The sequence below is a fragment of the Cottoperca gobio genome, chromosome 18 (assembly GCF_900634415.1).
Source record: "Cottoperca gobio chromosome 18, fCotGob3.1, whole genome shotgun sequence".
Classification (NCBI taxonomy): Eukaryota; Metazoa; Chordata; class Actinopteri; order Perciformes; family Bovichtidae; genus Cottoperca; species Cottoperca gobio.
The window spans coordinates 3,534,633-3,554,936 of record NC_041372.1 but is presented as its reverse complement, the minus strand read 5'-3'; the positions used below and the strand labels follow the sequence as shown (position 1 = coordinate 3,554,936).

The window sequence follows — 20,304 nt, the reverse complement described above, 5'->3', positions numbered from 1 at the left end:
AATATTTCTTGTGTAATAAAAGGACTAAATTTAATTGCTAAAAACGTTTTGAGAGAAATGACATGCGTGTGATGGGAAAACCTATTTTTTCCTCAACATTGTTGCTCAGGTTGTCTTGGACTGAAACATTGTCTACAGGAGGAATAGCTTTCTGCTGTTTACTTCATGATAAAACTATACATTTCTGATCCACAGTTAATTTTCTATTGTTTTAACTGTTGTTCAGTTAGAGGCACTGAAGGAGAGCAAAAAGAAACTTCTAAAACAAAAGTTTTATCTTTACCAACAAAGTCTCGGTTGTGTTTTTGCTCGACATGATTTTACTTGCTACTTTATAAAAACACCAGATTAAGATCTAACTATAAATCGTGTATGAACAAGAGGCCAGCCTGATGTCTGTGGCCTGCTCTTCTTACATGAATTGAAGTTAAACTGTAATTCAACTTTTATTTAAATGCTTCTAATTACTTCTGCAGAGCTTCACTGCATTTCAGAGAGAACTTTACTGATGTACTTTATCTGGCAGTTACCAGGTACTCTGTATAATACCATTTAAAGATACTCATCACATTTTAAAATAAGCAACCCAACAATATATAAAGCAGGGAAATGAGCTCCACCTCAACATTAAGTAATATTACTATATGATGACATGATATGATTGCATAATAAGCAATTTGTATTTTAATGCTCCAAAAATGTTTGACTCATACAGAATAAACTAACTACACCGGTGATCTGACTTTATTTCCTGCCGTATCGTTTCAGTTTAAAACAAAGTTTCATTATACTCGTCTGCGTAATGCTCTCTCATAAAACCTGACGATGTCTCATTCAAGTACTTCAATTTAAAACCATCCTTTTGATACAAGTGTCAAACAGTCCCTTTAACAGCTGCAAATCAAGTCAATTCTCATCAGTTTCAGGGTCTTGGTGTAATACGGGGCCGCCGTGATGCTGTGGTATCACAGGGGAGGCTTGAAGTCGACTATACCGGGAATCAGGACTCGTCTCGGCAGCTCTCTGAGCTCCCCACGCCGCTGCGAAACCCAACCACCGTCTCACCCACCGCAGTGCACACTCATGACTGACTCTCAGTCTGAGTTTGACACACACCTTTTACATCACGGTGACATGAAGACACATGACCTTTCATTAGCTTTCACCGCACACAGAGCATGTTTTACAATGCAATAATCCACTCTTGCATGAAAACAACATCAATAAAGTGACTAACTTAACCATCTCATATATAACTCAGTATGAACAATGCTTGTTTCCAAAGCTTATGTTGTGAATACTTCCAGTCTAATAGTTAATTACCTTTAATATCAGTGATTCTTGTCGTTGTCCTCTCCTGTGCTGTGTTACCAGGCGACATTAATGATGTCACCTTGTTCTTCTTACGGCCTCACAACAGCAAAGAGAGCTCTGGAAACACCAGAAACACCTTCACTACAGTGTGCTCTAAATCCCTTGTCGTGGATCCTCCACCTTGAAAGCATCAAGTATGCTCTGAAGGACAAACGTGAAGATTTTTTTAGAAACATTTCTATAAGAAGTTTGAATGATTGTTCTCCTCTTGCAGGATCAAAGCAGAGCTGAGTTTTTGTTTTGTCAGCTCTTTGCTGAGTTCATCATGTGTTCCTGTAGGTTCACCGTTCTCTGTATGGTTTTACACACTGAGTCTTACACCTGTTCCCGCTCTCTGTGCGTTGTGTGCAGTTCTGTGTTTAATACTAACTGGACTGGTATTTGACCACCGTGACTAAGGAAAGAAGACAACAGCACTGGCCATGGAAATCTCACTTCTTACTGTAATGTGAGAAATATAACTTGAGAGAGGTTTTATTGGAATAGATAAATAAAGAATAAATCCAGAATGTATCCATCTCCCTGATCCTCAGAATCTGCCCTTTTCATGTGGGGAGAAAAATCCATGTGCAATGTTATCTGCAAAATATGTTGAAGAGGTGCTCCAAAAGAAACTTTTTATTTAACTTCCCCCAAAACAGGAACAACAGTGACGGGGACGTCCAGAAATCCAAACATCTCCCTCTCCTGCTCACTGCTCGGATCCTGAAGTCAAGGTCGCTCTATGTTCGTCTTAAAATGCTAAAAATGTGCATTTCTCAGGGAGTGGGACAAAAGCTACAGCTAAGAGGTAGAGCTCGATGTTGAAGATAAACGTGATGAATAAATAAATATTGATGTTAATAATACACATGATGTTATCGTATATGGTTACAGACTCTCTCTCTTAACTTAAACAAAGTTAAAGATGAATTTGAGTGACGTTCTTCTTCTTCTTCTTCTTCTTCTTCTTCTTCTTCTTCTTCTTCTTCTTATGTTTTTACTTTCTATAGATATCGCGACAATATTGATTTTGTGAATGATTTTGGCCACAATTGTGTGCAGTGTAAACCGGATGCTGTGATGTGACAGCCCTAATGAGGAGACTTGTTTGAGGAACGTGAAAGTGGTTTTGATCTTTTAACTCTCGGCTAAAGAAGAGAAAAAACTTCAGAACTCCACAACTGCAATATTTTTTTATCCATCTTTTTTTCTAAGAGATTTGAAAAGTCCAAATTTCTACCTAGAAATTAAATTTACGGTGGAAACTTTCACTAAACTTTTAGGAAATAATCACACCTCGACTAAAAACCACTTTCCAAATGTTCAAAGTTATGTTGTAGTTATGAGCTTGCATTTAGTTTTCAAAGTGGTTTTATGTGTGTTTCCAACATTAGGATGTGTGTGTGTGTGTGTGGCTCTTTATAAACCAACAATGAGAACAATGAAGGGAGAAAATGAGGGATGAGAGGAGAGAGAAAAAACACTCAAACTGAAAGTGTGTGTGTGTGTGTGTGTGTGTGTGTGTGTGTGTGTGTGTGTGTGTGTGTGCGTGTGTGTGTGTGTGTGTAGCCTACTGTATGTGTGTGTATGCCGTGTGAGGTTGAAGCCGCACACTAGGGTGTTTTTCTCTTGTTTCCAGCATCACTATGACACAGCTTGTAACACATACACACACACACACACACACACACACACACACACACACACACACACACACACACACACACACACACACACACACACACACACACACACACACACACACACACACACACACACATTATGACAAAGTGGATGAAAGGCTGAAAGATCAACTGAGAGAGCGACAGTGGCCGCTCATCTTTAGCGAAACTACGTCTCTCTCTCTCTTGTTCTCCGTCTCTCTCTCTTCCCCTTTCTCACACACATATGTACCTACCAGCAGACCACACACATATGCTCCACTGATATCTCTCATTGTAATGACAACTTTACAGGTAAGAAGACATTTTTATTTCCATTCCAACTGAAGTGCAGATATATAAAAGGCAGATTGAGCTTAAAGACTTAACCCAACATTAGCATTGTTAGCATCCTCTAAACTACACACCTGAGTCTTCTTTATCATCATTGTACAGCTACTTTTATCCACAGGAGCCATTTTTATCCACTGAAACTCACAACTGAAGGAGTTCACTTCTATTTAATGGGTTAATTAAAGGATCAGATCTGAACTACAAACGTCTGCAAATGAATAAATAGTAAATCCGGTTAAATTTCACAAATGCAAATCCTTCTAAGGAAAGTACGACTTTGATTTGAAGTCTGATTGGTGAGTCCATGTTGTTTTGCTGAACATTACTTGTAGCATTACAGCGTTGTTACCCGCAGCATGTTGGTGTTTATGCCAAACACACTCTTAAACAGAGAGGCTTAAAACCACAAGTGTGACTTTCTTCATTCTCAACCCTTTGTAAAGATATCATGACCCCGGTACAGTGAAACATATTAAGGTGATCCGTCACCTAAAGGCCCACGTGTGATTTGATGTAACCTTATTCATTTTAATTTAATTAAATAGCTTTGATAAGAGTGTGAATCTACACTCAGTTTGCAGCTCATTTGACATAATTAAAACTAATATCCCTGTACTAACTCTAATTTATGTTTTAATGGTCAGTTTTTAATCAGTTTAATCAACTTTATTATCATTTTGGAGGCTGTAGTTTGTGTTGCAGTTGTACTGCGTGACAGAGCTGTTTATAATATTGAGTCTTTCCAAACTCATTTAAACGAGGCGGACGAAACAGAAGAAGAAGAGTTTTGTATTGTTGTTTCTATTTTTGACCTCCTTCCAGTTTGTGACCTCCTTTGACATCTGTGGATGGAACGGGGACAAAAACCGCTTTTGTGTTTTTTACTTCAGCGTCTGTGCCAACAAAGGCAAAAAAAATAAAACATCTGCGTTGAGGATTTTTCCTTTTCGACCTGAAAGTCGAAGCTCGTAGAAACAGAACAAAGTGCTTTTCTCTCGTTACAATAGTTTCATCTTTAAATGGCGTTCATGGGCTTTCACACTCAGGAAGAAGCGGTGAGATGAGGAAATAGAAGCTTTGTATATTTCAGTTCAAGATTTAAAGGAATATTCCACTGTTCCTTGTTATATCAAGTCACCTCGACAGACTAAAACACAGATGAATGCATGAGATTGCATGAGATTGCACCCCCCTCCAGTACAGCCTGAAGCAGTGCAGGCGCCTTCAGCTGCAATGATCCCTTCAGTCTGTGTGGATCGGTCTGTATCAGCTTTGAAGCAGTTCCCATCCTTCTTTGCAAAAGTTCTGGAGCTCTCTTGAGCAGCATGATGCCTTCCCTGTGTGAACAGTACTTTAAAGCTCTGCCACATATTCTGGATTGGACTAAGGTCTGATCTTGACGATACATAACGGGTTATTTTACATCGCTGACGCCGTCCGTCCGAGTTATCCTCGTGAACGTGACATCTCAGGAACGCCTTCAGGGACTTTCTTCTAATTTGGCACAAACGTCCACTTTAGTCAAAGGTCACTGTGATCGTTTTTTCGCCTTAACTCAATAATTCATGTTAATTATGACAATTCCCACGCAAAGGTCTAATAAATGATGAAGTGATGACATTTGGACAGACATGGATGTAAACTTGCTGGTTGGTGAAGGCAAACAACTGCAGGGCGGTTATTCTAGTTCTGCATCCTCGTAGCTGCTGCACCAAGCTTCAGGGTAGAGATGTAGTATGATGGGCAAAAAGCTACATCTTAGTCCCATCAGGCCATGACACAGTTTTTTCTACCTGCGTTTTGAAACTACTTCAATTGAACGCTTTTCTTCAACAGTGGTTTTTGCTTTGCTACTCGCTGCCATAAAGCTGCTGCTGGTGAAGCATCAGTGTCTCCCTCACTGCTTAGCTTCAGACTCTCCTCCAAGTCAGCACCTTCCGAGTGTTCAAACATTCTTCCCCTGATTGGGTCACGTCGCTGCGGATGAGTCTACAATGTTCCTTTCTCTTTATGGTGCAGTTTTTGCCGAGACATTTAGTGTGTTTAACCTAATCGGCATTGAAATTAGTGTGCAACATTTTAATCAAAGTGATGAATTATGTCAAAGTAGAGGAGGGAAATATTTGTGAAATCTGTAAAAGATTATACATGAAAAATTCTGGGCTTCACTTGGTCATATTTGCTTTATTACTGCATATATTACTGCATATATTACTCCATATATTACTCCATATATTACACATTAGGGAGTGTAGAGTACTGCAGTAACGCGATGACAGCCGTCATACATCAGAGAGGAATAATATAATTTATGCAACTAGCAGCAGCCCGACTGTGGGTGGATGTGAATATAAGCTGCTTCACATCATCATCTTATTTAATATGAATGATTATTGTCTGGTCATGGCTCACATACCAGCTGATGATCACATGTTTACGCTGTGAACAAACAAAAGAAATCCTTCAAATAATTAAGAAAGTTGTGGGCCGCGTTTGTTTACAGTCAACATTATTTACTAAATGGTTTGATAATTTGTCGCATTCAGAAGCTTTTCTCCAGGAAAATGACTTTTTACATATTTTATATTTTATTTAATAGTAGTGTGTAATAATGTTACATGTTATTTTATCTGCAGGTTTTGTCTCATTTAACATCAAATGCAAAAAAACTCAAGGCGGTTGTGATTATGGGCTGGCCGCCACGATGAAGATACTAATAATCGCATAAATAATGATTGTGCAACTCGGTTTTATGCTTTCAGAAACATAACAGTTTAAAATATCCCGGTCCGTAGTTTATGTTTAAGTTTTTTGAGTTGATTCATTGCAACCAAAATGAATAATATTTGTTGCATCACTGAAACAAGTGATTTTTTTTTCTGGAGAATAAATATATATGCAATTCATTTTAATTTTATTGTATAGAATGCAAAAATGCAATATTTAATGGCACTATTTCTTTATCGTTTTACTGGCAGTTTAGCCACTCAGCAGATTATGTGATGTCCTGCCGTGCAGCGGCCGCTAATTCAACATTTATAGTAACATCGTGGAAAGAAATATGTTTTTCCAAACGCAAAAAAACATCAAACTGTTTTATAAAACATACTGCACATCAACATCCATTGACGTTGTGATACCATTCTGTTTATATTTTCATAAATTGTGTTTCAGTTCACCTTCAGTTGACCTCCGTGACCTTTAATGGAATTCATTCATGTATTCAGAATTCAGCACTTGTGAATATTAAATATTACAATTGTTGTTATTTTCTACATCCATAAAAGGAGAAAATACAACAAGTGGAAGTATCATATTATCATACTGTACCAGCAGTGTGTGTGTGTGTGTGTGTGTGTGTGTGTGTGTGTGTGTGTGTGTGTGTGTGTGTGTGTGTGTGTGTGTGATGGACTATAAAGAAATGGATGGACATGATCGTAGAGTTGCGATTCATTTGTACGATAAGTATTCACGTCTCTAACATGATGCTGCAGAATTCTCCGTGTTCGCTGCTCAACCTTTTTAAGCTGTTGATAGTTGACTCACGGGTCATGTGAGACTTCAGTAAACAGTTTTAGGTTTGATCGATTCGTGTGTTTTAGATTGCAGCTTGCACACGCAGTGGTCACTTTTGCAGTGGACAGGCGTACCCAACATTCGGCACATTTCAGCATGTGGCACAGTGTGCCGGAGTTCATTTGTTATAATGAAGGTCTGTCATGTGAAACAACGTTAGACTATCCCTTGAGATCCACCGTGGAATCACATATCTTGAAATATAAAGCGGAGCGTGCTGCAGCTTTTGTAAAACTATTTAAACATCTGAAGGACTTTTTACAAATGCTTTCTGGCGGCTCCTCCTGTGACGACTGTTATGTAACATGAAGGAAGCCTGTAGCATCTTTTAAAAGTGTGTAGCGTTGCAGTCACACATGTGCACAGCGGAGTCTCTGGCCTGTGATCTTTTTCAAGATGCAAACGCTCTTTACCAAGCTGTCGTGGGATTTTCAAGTCCACATCTATTCGTTTGCATCAAATGCAATAAAAGGAGAATATTCCGTATTTTTTTGTTAAATTATATAAAATATCGATGTAGACGTTTTAGACCTTTCCGGCAGCTCTTTCTGCACAGTGTGCATCTTCGCTTATGTTTGCATGTGTGCATGACTGAAATACTGAAGTTAAATTCCAACCTACAACTGAAAAGCATAGATCAGAGACAGACAAATCTGAATTCTGTGAATGTGCAATTAAAAGAAAGGTTTTTAAAATAACTTTCTGTCTCTAAATGATCTCTTTATTTCTGCAGTGTGTAACAGTGTAACAAACATTTTTGAGATACGGCCTTTGGAGTAAATCTATTATTTTAAAGGTAAAGACTATAGAATCACTTTCACCTACTTCTTGTGTGAGGAGCAGTTTGGTAGCAGTTTCAGCTCTGTGTGTTCAGTATTTCATTAACACTGTCATCTCTTTTAGGTGACGCTTTCCGTTACACATACAGCATTAGCTAATCGAGCGGGATGAGCATCGTTTAAGTGCTGATATTTGACAAGACTAACTTCGTGTTTAATGATGCACAATGATTCATGCTGTTTGGCGGTTTGATTAGTCCCTCATCCAGTTGCTCTCTTCCCGCCAGTCATCACAAACGGAGACACTGCTCGGAGAAAGAAAAAAAAAGTCCAGAAGTGCGTCTGTCGTTCCCCCTCCTCTGCTCCCGCAGGTTTTTATGGTGAATTTGAGAGAAAACTAGACAAACGTCTCCCCCGTACAAACTCCTCCGCACTCAACTTCCATCATCTCACATCCTTTCGTTCACACTATGTGCACACACAAACACAAATGTACACGCCGGAGACAAACACAAATGCATCAGAATCAAGATGAAGAAGGTAGAATGTGTTTTAGAGAAACCAAAAAGGCAAAAGAAACTTTAAGAAACCAGTTCAGGTTCAACTTAACGCCTTATTTGGTGCTAACTAAGAAAACATTTGAAGGGTTTTGTTTCTTCTCTTCTTGAATCATTTACAAATATCCTAAAAGCCATAATCTTATACTAAAACTAAGGACAATGAGATTAAAGAAGAAGAAGAAGAAGAAGAAGAAGAAGAAGAAGAAGAAGAAGAAGAAGAAGAAGAAGAAGAAGAAGAAGAAGAAGAAGAAGAAGAAGAAGGATTTTAAAATTGAATTCAACAAAGTAATCTCCATGTTCGGTGAGCATGAAGGACTTGTAAAGAGTCTCGTTACTTCACATTTGTCAGGAACACAACGTAGAGATGACTCGTTTTACACTGACCATGTAACCTTCACTTTTAAAACATGCGCATGAAATGTAACGAGGTTATCTGTACGAGTCTAATTCAACCTCAAACGTAACATATGCATAAATGAATGCCACTCCCTTATGCTAACACTGAGGTTGTTCTGTCAGTGTAGTTACCACATTATTATCTAATGTGCTTGTTAATACTGAGGTTTCCAGCAACGAGGAGTACTCACACTGTATAAGTGACCTCAACACCTACACACACCTGCACTGACACGCTTGCACACACACAAACACACACACTTCTGCTCCTTTTCTCTTTGTCCACTCTCTGGAAGGTGAAATTGGATCATAAATCAAACTGACTCCACGTTCTACTTGTACGTGTAAGGAAACAGATCATTTAGTGGTAATAAATAAAAATAAAAATTCAGCTAAATTGAGCGCTGAACCCATTTAGGATTGGAACACGTTTGGAACAACAGGTTCTTTACACAAAAACAATTTGCGAGAACGGCTTGAAATCATAGATCAGAGAACATTCATGTTCATGTTCACAGTTTCAGAGATGTGAAGTGTAATCAGAACGATGTGTTCGTCCCTGATTTCACGTGTGATGCTGCAGGTATTCACAACAAGTTTCCAGATTTAGAAAGTGATAGACACATTAATTCAGTTGATTCATTTCTATTTTGTAGGATTACATTTTATAGTTGATCACATACGTTATAATATTGAGTATAATACAATGATACTTAACGTTTTAAAGTTATGTGACATAACAAAGGTAGAAAACAGCTTATTGGCAAGTGAAAAGTGCATGTGTGTGTCTGTGTGTGTGCGTGTGTGGTGGGTGGGAGGGTGAGTAGGTGGGGCTGCAGGGTGTTTAGAGGGTTCCCTGAACCATCGTTTGTCGCCGTCTTCCTTCCTGTTTCATTCTCTCACATTTCCTGTCAGCTGACTCAGTCGGAGAATCTTGATCTGGTAAACATCCAAGCTACCGCTTCTGCACACACACACACACACACACACACACACACACACACACACACACACACACACACACACACACAATATGTAGCCACACATTCAGCCCTCATGTACGCGCACACACATAGCTGAGTACTGAAAGACGACACAGTAACATTACTTTACAAAGGTCAACCAAAGCATTTTATACAATAGTCTACACATTTTATACAATAAATGTATTTATGTGAAAAGTGTAAAAGGTACATTTACTTCAACTGCTGATTGGAAAGTTTCTAGGATTAAATGCATTCTGTACTTAAGTATTTAAAAACTAAAAGGACAGAAAAAGAACTACAATAAAAAGGAGAGCAGAGAGATCAAAGTAACAGACAGAAGAAGAAAGGACAAGAGAGACACAGAAAACAAAGTCGGTCGCATGGTGAGAAAGAAAGAGAGAATAAGAGACGCAGAGAGAGATAAGGACGTAGAGATGGAAAGAGAGACAGACAGATGGAGGAGGGGGGGCGGAGAGATAAAGATAGCTGAAAGGAGGGAGATCCGTCAGCGTTTGTTTCCTCAGGATGTGGTTACCACGACGACGAACAGGCACAGAGGCAACATCACTACTCGCTGGTCCCTTCTGACACCTGCAAGTGTGTGTGTGTGTGTGTGTGTGTGTGTGTGTGTGTGTGTGTGTGTGTGTTTTTTTCACTGAGAATTTGAGTGAGTAAATGAGTGTATGTGGTCTGTGTTTCATTGGTTGTGTGTCCATTTTGCTTTAGGTATGTGTGACAGAGTGTGTGTGTGTGTGTGCTGATAAAGGATACACAGCAGAGAGAGAGACAGATAGGAAGGACTATGTGAAAGGAAATAATCACACCAACACTTAAGACAAAGCGAAAGAGCAAACAAAGTCAGAGTACGATGAAGACAATCAGAGGAACAACCTGGAGCAGAAAACATGAACACCAGAGGAGGAACATATGTGAAAAGGAAATTAAGCGGCAAAGACTGGTAAAAAAAAACAACCCTCAAATCATATACAGTGTATTTGTGTCTTCATCTCATCTGCCTTCACTCTGTCTCTTTCTGACTCACTCACTGTCCTATTTAGAGCAGAATGTGGTTTCAAGAATGAAAGAAAGAAAAACCAACGAACACTTCAAGATCCGATGCAACGCGATGTTCAACTCTGTTTTTACTTTCACCTGGAGCCAATTTCTCACAAGCTATAAAGTCCACCACAGTGAAAACAGGAAAGAAAAGCTTTTTCACAAGGCTTTGTTTAACCTAGCATTGCTAACAGAATTACCTTCTCTTTAGCATTTTTCTTCAGGCTGTTGCAGACACTTCCAGTTAACACGGATGATGTGTCACTTTTTAAATCACATGGCATCAGCCGAGGTTAGCATGAATGCTCAACAGCAATATGCATGCAATATGCAACTGCTCATTTGGAGTTTAATTTGGAATAAATAAATAAAAAGGTGCCATTACTTTGGTTTTCTTAATCTCTTAATAATGTTGTGGCATGATTTAATTTGTGTTCCTTTAAACCAGAGGATCCTGCACATACAGGAAAATTGCATTCTTTAGCTAACAGCACTAGCATTGATGACGAACGTAATTCCCACGACTTTGGCGAGGATGCCACATACAACCAGTAACTTTAAGTTACCCTAACCTGACAGACGCTTGGTGGGGAGGCGCAGTTTGACGCATTAGCCGAGTAGTGTGTGGAAAGTGAAAGCATTGAAATGCATCTCAGATGATTAAAATATCTGTCTATATGCATAATTTCCTGTAGCGTTTGCTAAATGTTTTTTTTTCCATTGAAGACTTTGATTTAAGCTGCTTTATATTTACACTATGTTCTCTTTGTCTCCTGTAGGCACTCTAGCTACACCCAGTGAGCCATCATGGAAGACCCTTCATCCACCCAATCCTTCCCCAACCATCATCGCCACCACCCATCCTTTCACCTCACCTTGCCCAGCCAACAAAGCCCTGAAGTGGGATTCCCGTCCTCTCAGCGTGCCCTGGACCCTTTGGAGCAATATGGAAGTAATGGGGAAGAATCCACAAACTCCTTCCTGACTTCAAGCACCTCCTCAGGGGGTCCGAGGGGAAGCAACGGGGCTGGCACAGGCTTCCTAAACACAAGTGGTGGTGGCTTGGATGGAGATGCTAACTTTGGAGGCCATCTTGATGGAGAAAGGGGATTAGGCAGCCATTTCTCTGAAACTTGTTACGGCGGTAGCAAAAACGAGGAAGTTTGGGAGGACGGGGAGAACTGTGAAAACGCTGCAGATGATTTTTATAGGAAAGATGATTGCTATAGTAACGCAAACGACGTTTTTTACTCCGTGAATTGTGACGGTGAGGAAGGAGTCAGACATAAACTCAGAGCAAACTATGATAATTACGCTCATGTTAGGTGTGAAGCTAAAGGCGAAACAGTTTACAATAGGGAGGCTAACGTTAGCCACTTTACTAAACAATCTACTTCTTACAACAGAACCGCGGCGGGGAGCTTTAGCGACAGCAGTGTTGATTATTCAAGAGTGAGTGATAATTATTTAGGGAGAGAGGAAGATTATGGATCCAGCTGTGGCTCAGGTGAGGATCAGCTTCAATCCGCAGAGATGGAAGGACCCTGGCTCAGTGTCTCTCCCTCGAGTCAGCCCGCAGAAGGCAGGTGGAGAAGAACAGCTGACACCAACACTTCAGGATGCCTGATGCAGAGATCCCCTCTGGACATCAGCAGCGGGACGTACACTCAGAAACTGGACTCCTTCTCTGAGGCCTTCCTCTCCCAGGGAAAGAGAATATTCCCTGTGATTCCCAGTGGAGATTCCTCTGGACAGTTCTGGGACTTTGGGGTAGGGAGAGGAGAAAGCTCTGGATTTGTCAAGTCAAGGCACAGCTGTGCTTTTGATTCAGACTCCTACCTGCCTCCCTCCTCTTCCTCACCCGCTCACCCCTCTCTTCCGTCCTTCCCCTCTCCTCCCACATCATCCCACATCATGTCTTCAGTTCTTAGTCCTCCTCCCACACCTCTGCCTCCTCCCTCCCACTCACCCTCCAAAATGGACTCCACCGGACCTTCAGCGTCCCAGGGGGGAGACTCACTTGGTACACTCCAGTTTTTCGCTTCACAACTTCAGTCTCTCCCATCGATCCATTCCTCTGGGATGATATGGAAGTTTCCACTGCTGTCACACAGCTTTCCACTGACGTCGGGCAAACCGAGCATCATGGAAGGCAACCTGAGACCTTCTCATGGCAGTAACTATGGCGTCATCACAGGTAAGGCATTGTGTGTGCATTTTTGTGAATGAAAGTATGATAGTAAGAAATTGATAAAAGTTGATCCAGAGTCTTTCAACTGTGGGAAAGAAATAATTCTGAAATAGAAAAAGTACCTAAACATGGATTGATTTAAATAAACTTTATTCCCCCCCCTCACATGAACACAGGTTAAAACCCACATGTAAATTTACGGCATATGTGGGTTTTTGTCGGTGAGCTTGTGAAATTTGCCATTTCTCGTATTCAAATTACATTTTCACTTTTCATCCATGTGATAAGCAGAATACAGAATTACTGTACGTCGGCATATGTGGGTTTAGAATTTACAAGAATTGATTAGAAACAGTCTTTCCTGTGTGCACAGATAAAGTCTGCCACTCAAAGTGTAGCTTCACAGTTCATCGTGCAGCATTGACTTCCACTCTCCTTGTCCTTCCCTCTCTTCTTTTCCAGCCTCCCACATTCAGTCTTCAGAAGCGGCATTCCTCTCTTCCCCATCCCCTCCTCCATCCCTTCATCCCTCCTTCCATCTTCCCTCTCGTCCATCTCACCTTTCAGGCCAGCATTATGAGGCCGCAGAAAAGATAGGCTCTTACATTGTGAAAGTAAAGAATGAACCAGCCAGTCTGAACCAACCCAAGCTACAGGTACAGTATGACTACTCTGTTCTACCACATGAGACACAGCTAATTTAAAGAAATAGTTTGACATTTGGGGAAATATGATAGCATTTTTGTGTTTATGCATCCAAGACTGTGAGGTACAGCTTAAGACGAAACCCTATATAATTGGGTTGCCATGTTTGCTTTTTGTCCGCCCACTTTCAGGTGTTTTGGTAAAGTGGTAACGTCTAAGCCAGGGGTCGGGAACCTATGGCTTCGCGAGCCATATATGGCTCTTTCGATAACGCGATATGGCTCGCAGACAATTTTGAGCTGACATTTTTTAACTTAACAAGTAATAAATAATTATACTGTGCCATTTTAAAGTAAAACATTTAGCAGCGGATTTGTTTTTAGTTCTCCCCTCTCCTTTCCTCCGCTGTGTGCGTGGAACATATTTAAGTCAACTGCAAACGGATTGCTGAGCAGTTCAATTAAAATATCTGAGCAGCAAAGTCGGCAAATGCTCTCAGTTGATCAGCAGAATGCTGTCGGGAACACAGAGGTGGAGATGTTAGTCAGTGTTTGGAAACACGCAGTGACCAAAGTTTCCTGCTGCATCCGAGTCTCCCACAGGCAGCTCGGCTTGGAACGCTCTTACTGCATCATACATGTCTGTGATCACACGGCCCTGAAGCTGCAGGTTTAACAGTGAGATGCTTCCTTATGTCGCACAAACAGTCCAGCTCACATCGTCCCAGAGATCTGTGGTGTCTTTCCCTTTGCTTTCCAAAAACTTTCATTCCAGTCACATATTTAGATACTTCCTCAAATGTATTTTCCCGTGGTTGTGCCATGCATTGATTTAATTACCAAAACTGGCGGGCCAGTTATGACAGACATATGACATTTTCTCGCGGGCCGGATATAATTGCCTTGAGTTTGACACCCGTGCAGTAAACACTGAAACGTGCACATAAATGAGATAAATAACGTAAGCGTTTAGTTTATTTAATAAAAGAGCTCCTGTTCAATGCAACACTGATACCTCTATTAGTACTCGGAGACGTGTTATTCTTAAAAAATGCACGCATAAAGTTGCATTCAAATTTATATATTTTTATATATGGCTCTCAAGGAAATACATAAAAAAAATATTTGGCTTTTATGGCTCTCCCAGCCAAAAAGGTTCCCGACCCCTGGTCTAAGCGATAATATACACACTCTTACAGTCAGAGTGAAAAATATAAAGGTCTATACTGTAACAACAGGACGCTGCTTTCAAGCCGGCACCTTCTTGTCCTCCACCATTTTGATCTGTAAGTACCCTGATGAGAAGAGGGGATGCCTTTCTGACCATATTTTCGCTGTACAAAAACAGCAGGCGAGGCAGAGATTGAAAGGAAGTTGACATGAAAAACGTCACTAGCCTATTATGTCCTCCAAAGTTGGGGTTAGCATGCTAACAGGCTAAACTAAGATGGTGCACATGGTAGACATCATACCTGCTAAACAGCTGCATGTTAGCATTGTGAGGATGTTAGCATGCTGATGTTATCACTGCTGTGCCTCAGTACTGCCTCGCAGAGCCCTTTCTCTTTATTAGTCAGACCTTTCTGACTGTTATCACAGGAAGTATCCAGGACAAAACATATATTAATTACACACAGACATGTGTACATTTAAAATGTAAAAACAAGTCATTGTGCTTCTTTGTGAACTGTATTTCAGAAGCCACATTTTCACAGTAGAGTTGCAAAGTTTTTTCACACTGTCACCATCAACATAGACTGGGATTTGGGAGGAGGCAACAAGTAGTGGGTGGACACGTAACTCCAACTGCATTTCTGCTTCTAAAAGCACAGTATTAGTCATGTTTTTCGACATGTTCAATGTGTGTAGTGTAGTAGTGAATGAGACCTTCTGAAAATCTCTGTATTAAATGCACAGAAATAAAATTGAAATTGAATTTGGCTTAGAATACAAAACACCAAAAAATGTTTTACATTGCTGTGTTAAAACCTTTTCCTTGTTTTCTTACAGCAACAAGTTGCTCCTGTCTACACTGGAACTGCATTTCCCAGTATCCTTCACTCCAGCAGAGGTCCGAAGAGGGGCCGGTACACTCCTCAACCGCTCCTCAATCCAGCTCGTCGGGGGACGGGTCTGTACTCCTCCATCTCATCCCTCAATCACAGAGAGGAGGAAACAGCATGTGGACAAAAGCACGATGACAGTGTTGTGTTACCGTAAGTAAAACTTGCTTTGTTTATTCCTCTTTTAGTTATCAATATGTTTAAAAAACATGATGAGGAGAAAGGAAGTTCGTTTTTGTGTTTTGTAGCTCTAGATCCATGATATTACCTTTTTCACTTCTCCCCAGGTGTGTCAATGTGGGTCATGATTTCCAGGCACAGCTTCCTCCATGCTTTGTGGATGGAGAAGGGTCAAGGGTGTGGTTATCAGAGGAGGAATCTCCTAGGGAACAGTTGCTCTGGAAACCGTGGGACAAGCTGGAGGAGAGTACCACCCTACAAAACCAAGGTGAATGGCATGCTAACATATAGCTTTCCAACCCAAAACTTTAAGAATAGACCTGCTTTGGAGTCTTAAGTCAAAGAAAACACTTGTGAATTCTCAGTTCTTCAACTGTGTGTGTGTGTGTGTGTGTGTGTGTGTGTGTGTGTGTTGTGTGTGTGTGTGTGTGTGTGTGTGTGTGTGTGTGTGTGTGTGTGTGTGTGTGTTTGTGTGTGTGTGTGTGTGTGTGTGTGTGTGCACAGTTGAGAAGCTGTTGTCCATGTGCAGTTCCAGCTGTGCACCAGGAGGGGGCAGTAACACAGAGCTGGCCCTGCACTGTCTGCACTACTGTCAGGGGAGCACGATGGTAAGCAGTGAAGAAATATTAATACTGTCTTTCTTTCTTTATTCTTCACTAATCATTTTACGATGCACTCATTCCATCATTTTCATCCTTCCTCCATGCATCATTACTCACCTACTCATTGACTTCTTGTCTTTCTTACTTTCTTTCTCACTGAATCATGTCCAGTTAATTCATTGCATGCCTCATCTGTCTGTTCTCTGCCTCCTCCATCCCTCTGTCCTGTGCAGGCCACTGTGGAGATGCTGCTGTTCTCACAGCCCTCGCCAGCAGGAGACTACCACTACTCCGGTAACCTTTGACCTTTGACCTCACTCTAAGGCTGCGGTCCAACAGTCAAAATAATGACGTCCTATGTCTTTTCCTTGACCTCGATGCTCCAGAGTACCCTATGTTAAAAGAGATAGGAACGGTTTAGTGTTTAGTGTTTTTCTGCAACAGCTAAAAGTTGTCTGCATGTCAAAATGTGAGTCAGCAAAGGAGTAACCATTCCCACTGTAGGTACAATAGTACTCTTTGTAGAAATCAAAACCTCCTGCCACAAAATCTCTGTCTCTCCCTCTCTCCCTCTCCCCCCTCCCTCTTTCTCTCTGTCTCTCCTGCCCCCCCCCCCCCCTCTCTTTCTCTCTCTCTTTGTTTCATGCATTTATATCCACTAAGAACCCTGTAAAGTACAGAGTGGACATTGTACTGCACATTAGTGTTCACTCAGGTGGGTGTATTCCTGCAGACGGGGTACTGTTAACTGAATGTCTCCTGCTCTGTCTGAAGCTTGCTGAAAACAATTCTAACCAGAAGTACATTTACTCCTGTACATCTCAGAGGCAAATATTGGACTTTTTACTGCACTACATTGATTTGATAACAATTTTTCACCCCCTTCCTGTCCAGTGAAAGCCAAACCAAATAATAGTAAAGTGTTCTTGTATGTGTTGAGAAGATTCTCCTCCTCCTTCAGCTGAATAAAGTGTTTAAAAAGCCTCTTGGATCAGCTGGATGATGCATCGTCACAAAGCTGAAAACTGTTCTTCTGAGAAACTCATGACAAGTTGGCTTTTTAGAGACACGTGGTTCTAACAGGACAAAGATACAAACATGTGATGATCTGATAGAATCTGATGTGTTGTGTAGATTAAACTACCAACAGGATGTAAAGGAGGTCAAATGAGTTCAACCTCAAACATCTACAGCAGTAAAATGTAACATTAATGCAGCAGTCATGTTAATCTACTAAACTAAAACACTGACAGGGAACATTTTATCATCAACTCCTTTACATTTGACTGATAATCCTTACAGACTTTTGCAGGACAAGCCCACTTGTAGTGGAGTATGTTCATAGTGAGATATTAGTAAAGGACTAACAATGTGTGTGTGTCCTCATCTTGTCACATGTATTAATCAACGGTCTCCCCTCCTCTCTCTGTAGGTAGTGATTGTTGGACAGACAGTGAAAAGCGTCTCTTCAGTGCAGCTCTGGGAACTTATGGGAAAGACTTTTCCTTCATACAGAAAATGGTACAACTATTATGTCTATGTATTATGTTTTCCTTTTCTAATCCGTCTTTGTCCTCGTCTAAAAGTGTCATCTACTGTTGGTGGATTTTCTTATCAGATGGTTCTGTGAAGCGACATACAGTCGCAGTGATCTGTGTTGACGACAGTGCTAAAGCTTCTCTGACATAAAAATGCACTTCATTAGTAACTGCACAGAAAAAAGTACAGTTTTGATTAAATCTCACGCAACTATGAGATTACCAAAAGGCCCGACCACCTCTCCTGGGAGCAAGACACTGCAGACTTTTTATTGTTGTTTTGGGTCACTTTGTAATTGTTTTGGTCTTCTTGTAGTTATATTTCTTTCTGTGGTTGTTTTGCCCCTTTTTGTAGTCCAATTGCAAGTCTTTGTAGTCCTTTATGTCTCTTGGTGATCATTTTGAGTCTCTTCCTGTCTGGTACGTGTCTCTTTGGGTGACACTTTGGGCCCCCGGGCCTAATCCATCCATGTGTGCACTGTGCTAAGTATTCACTTTGTGTGTGTGTGTGTGTGTGTGTGTGTGTGTGTGTGTGTGTGTGTGTGTGTGTGTGTGTGTGTGTGTGTGTGTGTGTGTGTGTGTGTGTGTGTGTTGCAGGTGAGGACTAAGACCGTGTGCCAGTCTGTTGAATTTTACTACCTGAGCAAGAGGCTCCAGGACAAGCAAAAGAAACAGAAGGAGGAGGAACACAGAGATGCAGTGATGGAGCAGCAGAAAAGTGTAAGAAACACCTAAAAGAAGCAAATTGGGAATTTAATCAAATTTGTTTTGCCTCTTGTCAAAATGTCCCTTTTAGTTTGTGTTTTAATGCCTTAGTTCTGTCTTTTTACATTAAGGGTTACAGACTCTCTCTCCACCTCCCAACTCTCGTTTGTTGAGTGTAATTCGATAACCAAAAGCAGAGAGAGAACGCAGAATGAACAGAATGTTTTTCCGATTTGGAAAACAGCACAACAAGTCAATTACAGTTGCTTACAATGTCCCGTTTTCATAGAAAACCCCCATCTGTCAGCCAGTGAACGCACAGTTTGGCCTGGAGGAGACGGTTCCTGTGTCGTTATTGACCAGCTTTTTCCCCTGCAAGCTGTGTGGCAAGTGAGTAGGACCGATTATAATCTCCAACGCAAACTTCCTCTGTGATTGGCTTCAGGGGAAGCAAACAGACGGTTTATATTTTCTCCTTTTTTAAACCTTCTTTCTCCTTGCTCCAGAATGTTCTATAAAATCAAGTCCCGTAATGCTCACATGAAGATCCACCGGCAGCCTCAGGAGGATTGGACCGACCGGCGGCTGCAGCACCAGCTCCTCACGCAGCGTCTGGCTCTCAGTCACTCCACCAACCTCATGCCCACCCCAGGCAGTAATCTGATCCCCCCCCACGCCGCAGCTCTGACCTTTCCCTCCTCTGGCCTCGCTGGAACATCAAGCAACAGCACCAATGCAGACACTGTCCTCCACACCATCACGCCCAGCAATACCATCGTCCTCGACCCCAGCGCCGCGGCAACATACAGCAACATCGCTGCTTCAAACTCTCATGTGATCACCAATATAGACTCTAATCAAAGAGAACCCGTCTTACCTTTCCACCAATCATGGAGCTCCTTTGGACACGGCCCCGACCCTGCGGTCTTCTTCTGCAACACAGAAAGGAAAGATGGCGCTGGGACAGTGGGGGGGAAAGAGCCAATCAACTGGCAGTAAAAGCATTTCTACCACTGAGCTCTGAGACTCAGCATAACTGTGTTTTAATTCAAACTAAATATCAATTAAAACTTTTTGAAGCGTAATTCAAAGGACATTATGTTTTCAGATCGGTTTGTCCGTTTGTCAGCAGGATTACCGAAAAAGTAGGGTGTAGTATGGACCAATGAAGAACCAATTACATTCTGAGCGGATCCGATTCGCCAGTCGGATACACATGTTATGTTTCACGTTCGTTATCATCGTGAAACGGAGGTCTGCGCTCTCCGAATGCCTTTTTATTTTTTTGTTGTAAATTGTGTATTTAAATGTGTTTCATATTTAAATGTTTCTTCGCCATTTGACATTTGAATAAACATTTTAACCTCATGGTAGTTTTTGATTTTTCCAACTTGTTTACTGGGATTAAACAAACCAGCCAGGCTATCTGTTCCCCCTGGTTCCACTCTTTGTGCTAAGCTAACTGTCGTCCAAACTGTAGCTTTATATTTAACAGAGAGTGCTATCGATTTCTCATCTAACGCTTAGCAAGAAAGCCAATTAGTATATTTTCATCAACATCGAACTCTTCCTTCAACTCTCACACAGACCTTTGCAGAAGTGAGGAGCCGCTTCACTTTCCAGTAATGTCCTCACTCCTAAAGTCTGAAACTCAAAG

The 20,304-nt window shown here is 41.2% G+C and overlaps 1 protein-coding gene across 2 annotated transcripts; it reads left to right on the top strand.

Moving 5' to 3' along the window:
- Positions 1-3,296: 3,296 nt before the first annotated feature.
- LOC115023750 (uncharacterized) lies at positions 3,297-20,015 on the top strand. 2 transcript variants are annotated; one of them, XM_029454969.1, is made up of 11 exons: positions 3,297-3,332; positions 11,504-12,921; positions 13,378-13,571; positions 15,570-15,775; positions 15,910-16,070; positions 16,307-16,410; positions 16,638-16,698; positions 17,837-17,925; positions 18,540-18,662; positions 18,937-19,037; positions 19,154-20,015. In XM_029454969.1, exons 2-11 carry the CDS (start codon positions 11,532-11,534, stop codon positions 19,644-19,646), a joined length of 2,922 nt encoding a protein of 973 aa, XP_029310829.1. In that variant the 5' UTR covers positions 3,297-3,332; positions 11,504-11,531; the 3' UTR covers positions 19,647-20,015. The 2 variants fall into 2 exon arrangements, with proteins under 2 accessions (XP_029310829.1, XP_029310828.1); XM_029454968.1 differs by lacking the exon at positions 3,297-3,332 and adding an exon at positions 9,739-10,626.
- The last annotated feature ends 289 nt before the right edge of the window (positions 20,016-20,304 follow it).